The sequence below is a fragment of the Tachyglossus aculeatus genome, chromosome X4 (genome assembly GCF_015852505.1).
Source record: "Tachyglossus aculeatus isolate mTacAcu1 chromosome X4, mTacAcu1.pri, whole genome shotgun sequence".
Classification (NCBI taxonomy): Eukaryota; Metazoa; Chordata; class Mammalia; order Monotremata; family Tachyglossidae; genus Tachyglossus; species Tachyglossus aculeatus.
Window position 1 is genome coordinate 6,675,427 of NC_052098.1, and position 12,496 is coordinate 6,687,922.

A 12,496-nucleotide genomic window follows, 5' to 3' on the forward strand; every position below is an offset into this window, starting at 1 on the left:
GAATAAATATGTACAAAAGTTGGGCAATAAACGACCCTAATTGGCCCGCCACGCCTCAGGTGTCGCCTCAGGCCTCGTTCCCGGACTCCATCCCCCATGATGACTCGCTCTTCTGGGGCCTGCTAAGGCGGCCCAACCTCTTCCTCTCCCGGCGTGCCGGCCCTGCCCCGGAAGATATAGCGCGCCGCTGAGGGCCCGCCTTCCTCTTTTCGCTCGGCTTCAGCTTAGGTAAGACTGGTTCGGGATCGCTGCTGCAGCGGCCTAGCTTTATCCGCCTTTCATCGGGGACTTCTCGGGGCCATCCGTCCCCGCCCGGCGCCTCAACGTGTTCAGCCGGCCCCCCGCTCTTCGAAGGTTTCGTGTTCGTCAGCTTCTGGGCAATATCGGAGGGAGGAGGTAGCAACTCTGCCTCCCCCCCCCCCCCCCCCCCCGCCTTCCTCACTTACAACATGGTTCCATTTACCGCGGGCCGGGGGCCTTTGAGCGAAATCGGCGGCTAATGCGTGTCAGGGCTGTTGGGGGTGGGGTGTAGAGAGAAGAGGGAGCGGCGGTGTAGAAGCGTTGTGTGTGTATGTTTGCGCGCGCGTTCGGTCGAGAGGAAAAAGTGGCGGTGAAGGAACGATGAGGAACCTCCCCTGAGGCCCCACTTTTCCCGGCCGGTGGGAGCTGATCTCGCCCGGCCTGCGATCGGCCTCCCTCACGACTTGGAGATGCGGCCGCGGGAAGGGGGAATCGTCTACCCTGTGCTCCCCTTCCTTGGAGGCTGAAGCTCTGTTCCTCTTCCCTTCGCAGGACACAATGGGTCGTGTCATCAGGGGTCAGAGGAAAGGTGCCGGCTCTGTGTTCAGAGCTCACGTGAAGCACAGGAAGGGGGCGGCTAAGTTGAGAGCCGTGGACTTTGCCGAGAGACATGGCTACATCAAGGGGATTGTTAAGGCAAGTACGGCAGACAGGTGTGGGCCTCGTTTGTTGCCGTTTTGGGTCCGGGCAGCTTGCACGACGCGAATAGGGCCTCCCTCTCCCGTTTTTCTAGACCGTAAACTCGTGTGCAGGATCGACCGATTCTATTGTATCGTATCGTACGGTCCCGAGGGTCCTAAGCACTCCATGCCATTAATCGCATCCCTGGTCGTCTGTCCACTTTGAGCCCATTGTTGGGTAGGGACCGTCTCTATATGTTGCCAACTTGTAATTCCCAAGCGCTTAGTGCAGTGCTCTGCACACAGTAAGCGCCCAATACGATTGAATGAATGAATGACCCTCAACTACTTCCAGTATACTTCCCCCACCACTCCTTTTGAAATCTACTTAATCTCTTCATTTTCCCGAGTCATTTGCATTTATCATTCTTACCCTATCTTCCACTGCGTTCTCTCCAGTGGCAATTTCTCCTATCAAACGTGGTAATGGTAATGGTATTTGTTAAGCGTTATGGGCCAGCCACTGAAGTAAAAAACATGCCCAGGTATAACCTACCCTAAAAATCCCCCTCCCCTGATTCCCCAGCACCCCCTACCATTCCCATCCAAACTCCTTCGGTGAGTTGTATACACTAGCTGCCTCTGCTCTCCTCCAACTCAACCTACCGGCAATTTATTTTACCTCGTTTCCCCCACCTCCCCCCACCCCCGTTAGATTGGAAGCTCCTTGAAGGCAGGGATCGAGTCCAACGAGTCTATTTTACTCACCCGAGGGCTTAGTTTGGTGCTTTATGCACAGCAGTAAATATCGTTGAATGTAGAGTTGCTCGATGGATTCATTTTTGACTTATCCTTCAGGACATAATCCACGATCCTGGCCGCGGGGCTCCCCTTGCAAAAGTGGCTTTCCGGGACCCATACCGGTTTAAGAAGAGGACCGAATTGTTCATTGCCGCTGAGGGAATACACACAGGCCAGTTCGTGTACTGTGGTAAAAAAGGTATGTTCTGAAAAAGTCAGTCACCCAGGTGCCATCATCTTTAGATGCCCTCTCCCTCTCAGCCATTTCTCTTTCCACTCGACCTTCATAGGTGCTTCTGTGGTTTATCATTGACAGCTATCTTCATGTTAACCATCCTCAGTTTAATCTTGTTCCTGGGAGAGTACCTGAGCTTTGAGGATAGGAATGACATACACAAGTGCAGAGGGGTGGATGTTTCGCCTACACAGAGTGTTGTGGCTACATATAGTTGTAATAATGACAGTATTTATTAAGTGTGTACTATGTGCCAAGCACTGTTCTAAGCGCTGGAGTAGATACAAGGTAATAGGGTTGTCCCACGTGGGGTGGACAGTCTTAATCCCCATTTTACAGATGAGGTAATGGAGGCACAGAGACGTTAATAATGATAATCATCATCATTATTAAATGACTTGCTCAAAGTCACACAGCTGTTACTGGAAGAGCTGGGATTAGAACCCACGACCTCTTGACTCCCAAGCCCAGGCTCTTTCCACTAAACCACACTACGGCGTGGCTCAGTGGAAAGAACCCCGGCTTTGGAGTCAGGTCATGGGTTCAAATCCCTGCTCCCCCACTTAGCTGTGTGACTTTGGGCAAGTCACTTAACTTCTCTGCGCCTCAGTTCCCTCAGCTGTAAAATGGGGACGAAGACTGTGAGCCCCCCATGGGACAACCTGATCACCTTGTAACCTCCCCAATGCTTAGAACAGTGCTTTGCACATAATAAGCGCTTAATAAATGCTATTATTATTATTCTCTGTTGGGACCACAGGACTAGGTGCAGGGTCGTTGCCAACTTGTACTTCCCAAGTGCTTAGTACAGTGCTCTGCACACAGTAAGCGCTCAATAAATACGATTGTTGTTGACAGTTGTGCCTTTGTGCCAGCTGCATCTTTGGCTTTGGGACTCGCATCATGAACACTTTCACCAGCTTATGTTTAACTTTTTTAGCTCAGCTCAACATCGGCAACGTCCTCCCCGTTGGCACCATGCCAGAAGGGACCATCGTTTGCTGCCTGGAAGAGAAGCCTGGTGACCGTGGCAAGCTGGCTCGTGCTTCTGGAAACTATGCCACAGTGATTTCCCACAACCCTGAAACGAAGAAGACTAGAGTTAAGCTGCCTTCTGGATCCAAGAAAGTTATCTCCTCTGCAAACAGAGCTGTTGTTGGTAAGGCAGGCCTCTAAAGGTGCTGTATGATTGGGCTGGGTAACAACTTCCTCGAGGACATGCAGCTAAAAGTTGTTGGGGGTGATAAAAAAAAAATGACAACATTCTGGCTTACTTTGCTAAACTTAAATGGTAACATCAGCAAGCAACCTCCATTCAGGGACCTCAAACTTAGACTCGAGGCAACATTATATATAATAATGATGATGATGGCATTTATTAAGCGCTTACTATGTGCAAAGCACGGTTCTAAGCGCTGGGGAGGTTACAAGGTGATCAGGTTGTCCCACAGGGGCTCACAGTCTTAATCCTCATTTTACAGATGAGTTAACTGAGGCAGAGAAGTTAAGTGATTTACCCAAAGTCACACAGCTGACAATTGGCAGAGCCGGGAATTGAACTCCTGACCTCTGACTCCAAAGCCCGTGCTTTCCACTGAACCACACTTCCCATGGGAGATAGCATTATCCAGTCCCTCAAAGCACCACATTGGTAAATATTGGATTGGATTGGTGGTGGTGCCAGTAATGGCATTTCTTAAAATTCAAAAATGACCTGTGATTCTAACTGGTGTAGTTAAGCACTGTTACTTTGCCCAACTTTGGGTAGGTATCTCTTTTCTCCATTTTTAGAAGCGAGGCAGCAGATTCTAATTACATGATCTGGTTTTTGTTGCAGGAGAGTGGCGGAGACATGCTCAACTGCGGGGCCTGTGCCATTAGGCTGCCTTTTCCTGTGAAGGTTTTCTTAGTGGGAAATTTTAAAAAGCCTCTCTTCTTATTTTCCTTCCAATTTCTATAGGTGTTGTTGCTGGTGGAGGTCGTATCGACAAGCCTATCCTCAAGGCAGGCCGTGCTTATCACAAATACAAGGCAAAGAGGAACTGCTGGCCTCGTGTCCGTGGTGTGGCTATGAACGTAAGTGGTATTTGAGGGTTGGCCGGCTTAGGTGGGGAGGTAGTCATTTAGGTGCTTACTGTGTACAAAGCACTGTACTAAGCGCTTGGGGGGGGTACAATACAGCAACAGACCCATTCCCTGCCCACAACGAGCTCCTTCTAATGATGGCTCTCTGATTCCCACAGCCCGTAGAGCATCCCTTCGGTGGCGGTAACCACCAGCACATCGGGAAGCCTTCAACTATCCGGAGAGATGCTCCAGCTGGTCGCAAGGTCGGTCTCATTGCTGCCCGCCGTACCGGACGGCTGCGGGGGACAAAGACGGTGCAAGAGAAAGAGAACTAATGTCTTGAATCATGTAGTGATTCTGACAATAAATATTCCTACATTTCATTTGTCTCATTTTTCAGAGGCTGGAGGTGTGGGTTTAAGGGGGTGAGAAGGCTGTAATATACTTGGCTTCCTAAACTGCTGGATCTGATTGAAACTAATCTTGCTGGGACAACATACTTGAGCACTGGGGTAGATAGATACAAGATCATAAGGTCAGGCAAGAAAAGCCGTCCCTCAGTTTATTCTGAACGGAACAAATGAGGAAACTAAGTTGTCCAAGGTCATAAAGCAGGCAAGTGGAATCTAGGTCCTCTGCCATCCACGCTTACACTAGGCCACACTGCTCAGATTTTTTCCTTAAGCCAGTGATGGACTTCCCCATTTGGCCCACAAAGAGTTCAGTGTAAAGGAAAACTGGCAGCAGCCATTTAAAACTCTCAAATTGCTTCCTCTAAATATACCTCTAGGGGTCTCCCTTATTGAATGACTCACTTTTTAGCCACATCCTTGTGACCTGAAGACCTGTAACCCATTTGACTTGATCATCTTGTATTCATCCCAGCTTTCCCCACCCAAGGTAATGCCAGGCCCATAGCTACTCAGGTTTATGGAACAATCCTTAGCTCAGTACAGAGTGCATGCTTGCAATGCTGTTGACTCTGCTTTTGGTCACATTCTTCAAGAGAAATTCAGGGGACATAAGTATTAGAAATTTTATTAAAATTCACCGGCAACTTAAAATGACATAACTTACAGGCACAACATGATTCTGATTTTAGATACATTTTTTCATTTCCACATCAGAGACAGGAGAATAAATCTGGGAACATTTTGGCATTCTATGGTGGCTTTTATCTTCCTTGGATATGCCAATCCCAGTTTCTCGCCAACCAGGAATATATTTTTTTGAAGTTTGATTTTTTGCTTTTTCACTAGACAAAGAACTACAGGCCCTGCTTATGGTAGACAGAGAGGAGGAACGGTGGCTATTAATATATTGTTTCTGAGAGGAATGTTTGCTGGTGTATTCACTGAGCCCAGAGCTTTTCTCTGAGGATGAAGGTCTGCTTCCTTTTGACATAGTCTCTTCATTTCTTTGGCTTTCAGTTTCAGCAGCCACTAATAACATTCCATCCTCACACTCTTTAGAGGTACCTGGCAGTTGTTGCTGCTGCTGGTCAAGGCCATTGATTCCCTGCGTTTCACTGGAAACAGATTTGGCCTCCAGGGCAGAAACAGTTAATGGGAAAGAGTCAAAGGGCCATGCAGTTCTGGGCTCTCCAGATGCTTCCTGAAGTGCAAGAGTACAGGTATGAGCAATGGAGACTTATAACCTTTTCAAAAAAGCAGGGCAGTCCTTTACATTTCAACTTTATCAATTGTGTTTAAGAGCTTACTGTGTGCAGGGCACTGTACTAAGCACAATTGGTAGATACGTTCCCTGCCCCCACAGTCTAGAGGGGGAGACATTAATATTAGTGTCCCACCCAAACAAAATGAATTATGGATATGTATGAAAGTGCTGTGTGGCTGAGGGTGGGGGGAATAGAAGGTGCTAATCGATTGCAAGGGTGATGAAACAACTTACCTTGAATTTTTATTAATAAAATAGAACTGGTGGGTCCAAAACGCAGACCCATCACCTCAGACCAGCAAGAAGAATAACTTGATGCCCATGGGACATGAGAAAATGTCACATAAAAATACCAAGTTGAGACCTCGAGACCCAGACGCACTCATTCCCAAGGTGCAACTGGGTTTGAGTTTTTCCTACATACTTACCTTCCCCCTTGATTAAAGGTGGGCAGGGAATTTTTCATTCAAACTCTGCTCTCTTGTTCACCCTCACATCCAATCCATCACCAAAAACTGCCAGTCTTACCTCTGCAACATTGCCAAGATCCGCCCTTTCCTCTCCATCCAAATGGCTACCCTGCTGGTTCAATCTCTCATCCTATCCCAACTGGATTACTGCATCAGCCTCCTCTCTGAGCTCCCATCATCCTGTCTCTCCCCACTTCAATCTATACTTCACGCTGCTGTCTGGATCATCTTTATAGTTATAAATAATATATATATATAGTCATCTTTATAGTTATCACCCCATCTCCTACCATTCCTTTCCAAACTCCTTGAACGAGTCGTCTACACGCGCTGCCTCGAATTCCTCAACACCAACTCTCTCCTCGACCCCCTCCAGTCTGGCTTCCGTCCCCTACATTCCACGGAAATCGCCCTCTCAAAGGTCACCAATGACCTGCTTGCCAAATCCAACGGCTCCTACTCTATCCTAATCCTCCTTGACCTCTCAGCTGCCTTCGACACTGTGGACCACCCCCTTCTCCTCAACACGCTATCCAACCTTGGCTTCACAGACTCCATTCTCTCCAGTTGTTCATTCTGTCTCTTTTGCAGGCTCCTCCCCCTCCCATCCCCTTACTGTGGGAGTTCCTCAAGGTTCAGTTCTTGGCCCCCTTCTGTTCTCGATCTACACTCACTTCCTTGGTGACCTCATTCGCTCCCACGGCTTCAACTATCATCTCTACGCTGATGACACCCAAATCTACATCTCTGGCCCTGCTCTCTCCCTCTCCCTCCAGGCTCGCATCTCCTCCTGCCTTCAGGATATCTCCATCTGGATGTCTGCTCGCCACCTAAAACTCAACATGTCCAAGACGGAACTCCTTGTTTTCCCTCCCAAACCCTGCCCTCTCCCTGACTTTCCCAACAGGATCACTGTTGACGGCACTACCACCCTTCCCGTCTCACATGCCCGCAACCTTGGTGTCATCCTCGACTCCGCTCTCTCGTTCAGCCCTCACATCCAAGCCGTCACCAAAACCTGCCAGTCTCAGCTCCGCAACATTGCCAAGATCCACCCTTTCCTCTCCATCCAAACCGCTACCCTGCTCGTTCAAGCTCTCATCCCGTCTGGACTACTGTATCAGCCTCCTCTCTGATCTCCCATCCTCTTGTCTCTCCCCACTTCAATCCATACTTCACGCCGCTGCCCGGATCATCTTTGTCCAGAAATGCTCTGGACATGTTACTCCCCTCCTCAAAAATCTACAGTGGCTACCAATCAACCTACACATCAGGCAAAAACTCCTCACCCTCGGCTTCAAGGCTTTCCATCAGCCCAGTCCGCACCCTCCGCTCCTCCACCGCTGATCTCCTCACCGTACCTCGCTCTCACCTGTCCCGCCATCGACCCCCGGCCCACGTCATCCCCCGGGCCTGGAATGCCCTCCCTCTGCCCATCCGCCAAGCTAGCTCTCTTCCTCCCTTCAAGGCCCTGCTGAGAGCTCACCTCCTCCAGGAGGCCTTCCCAGACTGAGCCCCTTCCTTCCTCTCCCCCTCGTCCCCCTCTCCATCCCCCCCGTCTTACCTCCTTCCCTTCCCCACAGCACCTGTATATATGTATATATGTTTGTACATATTTTTTACTCTATTTTATTTGTACATATCTATTCTATTTATTTTATTTTGTTAGTATGTTTGGTTTTGTTCTCTGTCTCCCCCTTTTAGACTGTGAGCCCACTGTTGGGTAGGGACTGTCTCTATATGTTGCCAATTTGTACTTCCCAAGCGCTTAGTACAGTGCTCTGCACATAGTAAGCGCTCAATAAATACGATTGATTGATTTCCATCACCTCGCCCCCTCCTACCTCACCTCCCTTCTCTCCTTCTACAGCCCAGCCCGCACCCTCCGCTCCTCTGCCGCTAATCTCTTCACCGTGCCTCGTTCTCGCCTGTCCCGCCGTCAACCCCCGGCCCACATCATCCCCCTGGCCTGGAATGCCCTCCCGCCCAACATCTGCCAAGCTAGCTCTCTTCCTCCCTTCATGGCCCCACTGAGAGCTCACCTCCTCCAGGAGGCCTTCCCAGACTTAGCCCCCTCCTTCCTCTCCCCCTCTTCCCCCTTTCGATCCCCCCCTGCCTTACCTCCTTCCCTTCCCCACAGCACCTGTATATATGTATATATGTTTGTACATATTTATTACTCTATTTTACTTGTACATATCTATTCTATTTACTTTATTTTGTTAATATGTTTGGTTTTGTTCTCTGTCTCCCCCTTCTAGACTGTGAGCCTGTGAGCCCACTGTGTACTTCCCAAGCGCTTAGTACAGTGCTCTGCATACAGTAAGCACTTAACAAATATGATTGATTGAATGAATGAATGAATTTTTATTGTAATGTACTCTCCCCAGTGCTTAGTACAGTGCTCTGCACACAGTAAGTGCTCAGTAAATGCAACTGACTGAATGGCAGGAGAGGACGGGGGGACCCTGATTGATTTTTTTCCAATGTGACATAAGCAGGTAGTTCGTAGAGCACAAAGTGGATCCTCAAGGACTCTACATTAACAAGGCAAGGCAAGGCATTCGCTGGCTAGTTAGCAAAAAGGCCTGCCACTGCACAGGTAATTTCTGACCTGGGGAGCACTAGGAAGGACAAAAAGTTGGCCTAGGGGAGCTTTGGGGAGGAGCAGCAGGGAGAGCAGGGAAATCCATAGCAATAGGTGGCAATAGGTGGCTGACCAGAAGGGGGATTAGGGGAGGGGCAGGCTGGGCAAAGACACGGTGGGGGAGCACAGCTGGATTTCTATGTGATCCTCTAAGCTTCCTTGGGTCAACTCTCCAGTTAGCTTGCCCTCTCTTCATTCGCCAGAGTCCTTAGATATTGTAGCTCTAGGATTCACGTAACATTTAAACCTGACGACGCACAGAACACACTTGTGAGCAAAACCTCACATCTTGCACTAGTTGTGTTCTTGGAAATCAATGTAATCTTTAAATCCCTGGGTTCCCTTGGAAATATAGAGTGGATTCCTGTCACTCAGAACTCACCCCCCCTATTTTCCACGTGATCCAAATAAACCTGGGCTTCTCTGCAACCCCCCATTCAACCCAGAGTTCAGGGTCACAGGGGAGCCAACATTAATCTGGGCCTCAGGTTAGCTTTAGAGGGCGGAGGACTCAACTCGGGTTTCAGTGGATGAGTAAAAAAGAGCAGAGCCACAAACTAAAATCAGTCACCTCCAACCCAGAGTTCAAGTCACCTGCAGCCTCTCCGAGAGTGACAGAGGACTCGGACTGAATCTAAGGCAGGATATATTCTAAAATCACCCTGTCTCACTGATACTGTTGCCACTGTGGAGCCAATGGCAAACCACTTCTGGATGGCACGAAACTACTGCGTCTCCATCTTTTAAAGGAGCGTCGCTTGAAACATACCCTGCAGGGATATTTCAAGGGGATAAATACTGGAACAGACATAGATGAACAGATTCTATGCTAGAACTTTGGGACACCAAGGGAGAAGGGATGGGGCGGGATCGGTCACACATACTCGTCCACTCACTTGGAGAGCCCGCATCCTCGCTGGGATATTCGGCAATGGCTCAGGTCTTTCTTCTCGGAATACCCTCTCTTCCGCAGTAGGAGGTTTGCTAACAGCAGAGTTCATCTGGGTATGGCCTAGCAAGCCAAAATCTGACTGACCTATCCCAGACATTGCTACCAGCTGCCCAAGCCTGGGAGAGAGGAAAAGAGAAAGACACTATATTAATTATAAATAAAAATCAACTTAAATTAAAATTAAAGGAATTTACATGGTGAGTTAAATCAGTTGAGGTGCATCCACATCAGTACATTAGAAAACAGAATACTCTTCCAGTTCCATTTTTCTAACATTCTAGGATGTTTTCATTTGTTTTCGCAAGGTGGCATTCTATAAATACTTGGTTTTGCTTCAAATAAAAAGTATCAGTTGTCAGCTTCACTGACACTGTCCTCTCCTGGTTCTCCTATCTGGCTGCTCCTTCTCTGTCTTTCGCTGGCTCCTCCTACACCCCCCCCCCCCCCCACCACAAAACTTTGGCAAGGGGGTCCCTCAATGCTCAGTTCTGGGTCCTCCATCTACATCCGATCCCGCTTGGAGAACTCATTTGCTTCCGTGGCTTTAACTACCAACTCTGTGTGGATGATTCCCAAATCTCCATCTCCAGCCCGGATCTCTTTCCTCTGTAATCTCACATTTCCTCCTGCCTTCAGGACATCTCTCTTTGGATGTTACGTCCCAAACTGAACTACTTATCTTCCCACCCAAACCCGTTTCCCCCATCTTTCCCATCACTGTAGACAATACTGCTATCCTCCCTATCTCACAAGCCTGTAACCTTGGCTTTATCCCAACTCACCTCTCTCACTCAACTCGCATATTCATTCATTCACCCCAGCCACCTCGCTGACCTTCCTGCCTCCAGCTTCTCCCCTCCGGTCCATACTTCATTTTGTTGCCCAGATCTCTTTGCTAAAAAAAAAAAAAAAGTCACTAGGCTCACATCTCCCCTTGCCTCAAAATCCCTCAATGGCTGCCCAATACCATTCACCTTTGCTGCAAACAGAAACTTCTCACCACTGCCTTAAGGCACATACTAAGCTCTCCCTCCCTTGCCTGCCTAACTTCACTCTTCTCCCACTACAACCCAGCTCGCACACTTTGCTTCTCTAACACCAACTGTGTGACCTTGTTTGAGGCCACGTCCTGCAATGCAGGGTCTGTCAAGAACATAACCTCCACATTATAGGAGAACTGAGTTCCCTTCTTTGCCAGACTGGCACATACCAGTGCTTAATTCACTTTTCACTCTAGTCTTGCAATTCAGTTGCGAGGAGAGGGAAAAAAACACCCATCTAAATGTCCATGGGCCTTATTGGTTTGTCATTTGGAAAGAATTTCCCTCCTGTGAGTTCAGCTAAGACCCTCCAGGACCCTCCCACTATCAAACACCTCAGGTTTGGGGAATTCCTTGTCTATCCTGGTCTGGCAAGCCCAGTCTATTTCCCTTCAGGCCTATCTTTTTAAATAGCCTTTTCTGTGTTCAACGAATTAACCCAAGACACAGACTAACATATACAAAACAAACTGCCTTTCTTCCAGTTAGGTTAGAACAGAGCTTGGCACATAGTAAGCACTTAACAAGTACCATAATTATTAATTATGATTATCTTAGGATAGACAAAAATTCCTAGTCTTAGCTGATCCTTTCACTGACACTGGCCATCATTTTATTCTTTCCCGAGAAGAAAATAAATGGAACCGACTAGTGACCACGTGCTTTGTGTGAAAATGCTCCCTCACCCTACAAAGAGAAACAAAAAAACATTTGCCACTTTTATTTTAAAAACACTCTATGACAGCTCATCAGAGAAAGATGATTGTTGTCTGCAAGTGCAGAGGGAGAAACTGGATCCGTTTGTTTGCCATTAAGTAGAAAGACCGTGTTGGTGATGTAGAACTCCCTGTCCTCCGTAAACTACTGTTAGGGAGGGTTGAAAAAACCCCAGAGAAAGGACATTAACCTACCCGGCATCTCTAAGAAGATCCAGAAAAGCATGAAACTTTTGGAAAGAGGTCTCAATGCTGCTCAAAAAACTTTCATCTTCCAGAATCATGCTTGTTGTTGACTGTGTATGAAGAGCCTCAGAGAGGGAGTCATTTATTTTTCTGATCTTGGCATTTTCTATTTCCAGCTAGGAAAAAGAGGATTTGTGAAAAGAAATAGTGGTTTTCAAACTCCCTTAAGACAGTGAGCCCCGTGTGGCTTGGGGACTGTGTCTGACCTGATTATCTTGTATCTACCCCAGGGCTTACTACAGTGCTGGCCAAAGAGTAAGCACTTAAGTACCACTATTATCATTATTATTCAAATCAAAAGACTAAGTTTGTAAGTCACGTTAAAAATGCCTCTCCCATCAAAGTAGAACCCACAGACTGCAAGCCCCGCGTGGGACAGAGACTGTGTCCAACCTGATTGATTTGTACTTCCCCAGTGCTTAGAACAGTCCTGTATACAAAGTGCTTAACAGATATAATCATAATAAAAATAATAATGATAGCTTCGGTGAAACCTTAAACAGTCAGGATGTGGGTTAAGTATCGATCTAACCATCTTCCATAAACATTTATAAAAAAAACCCCATTGCTCCACTGTAGTCTGCTCATCAGCACTCAGAAAGCAGACAGCTCGCATTGCAAAGTTCAGTAAATGCTTTTGCAACAGTCATGTGGACTCAGTAAAGTCTTACTCCACAGATAGAGAATTGGGTGACTGATTCACATTAACATTCTATGTCAACTCA

At 47.8% G+C, this 12,496-nt stretch overlaps 2 protein-coding genes across 5 annotated transcripts in view; one reads left to right on the forward strand and one right to left on the reverse strand.

The window, feature by feature from the left end:
- Positions 1–209: 209 nt before the first annotated feature.
- On the forward strand, positions 210–4,406 carry RPL8 (ribosomal protein L8). 2 transcript variants are annotated; one of them, XM_038770044.1, is made up of 6 exons: positions 210–228; positions 793–936; positions 1,779–1,920; positions 2,897–3,115; positions 3,917–4,032; positions 4,200–4,406. In XM_038770044.1, the coding sequence occupies exons 2-6, from the start codon at positions 799–801 to the stop codon at positions 4,356–4,358; spliced, it is 774 nt and encodes a 257-aa protein (XP_038625972.1). In that variant the 5' UTR covers positions 210–228; positions 793–798; the 3' UTR covers positions 4,359–4,406. The 2 variants fall into 2 exon arrangements, with proteins under 2 accessions (XP_038625972.1, XP_038625971.1); XM_038770043.1 differs by lacking the exon at positions 210–228 and adding an exon at positions 239–396.
- A 648-nt stretch (positions 4,407–5,054) lies between these two features.
- Positions 5,055–12,496, reverse strand: part of CEP78 (centrosomal protein 78) — a 43,299-nt gene continuing 35,857 nt past the window's right edge. For all 3 annotated transcript variants that reach the window (XM_038769976.1, XM_038769974.1, XM_038769975.1), the window contains 3 exons: positions 11,721–11,887; positions 9,714–9,885; positions 5,055–5,637 (listed from right to left, as the gene is read on the reverse strand). In XM_038769976.1, the coding sequence (XP_038625904.1) occupies positions 5,122–5,637; positions 9,714–9,885; positions 11,721–11,887 (855 nt within the window). In that variant the 3' untranslated portion in view covers positions 5,055–5,121. The remainder of the gene's footprint in view (positions 5,638–9,713; positions 9,886–11,720; positions 11,888–12,496) is intronic.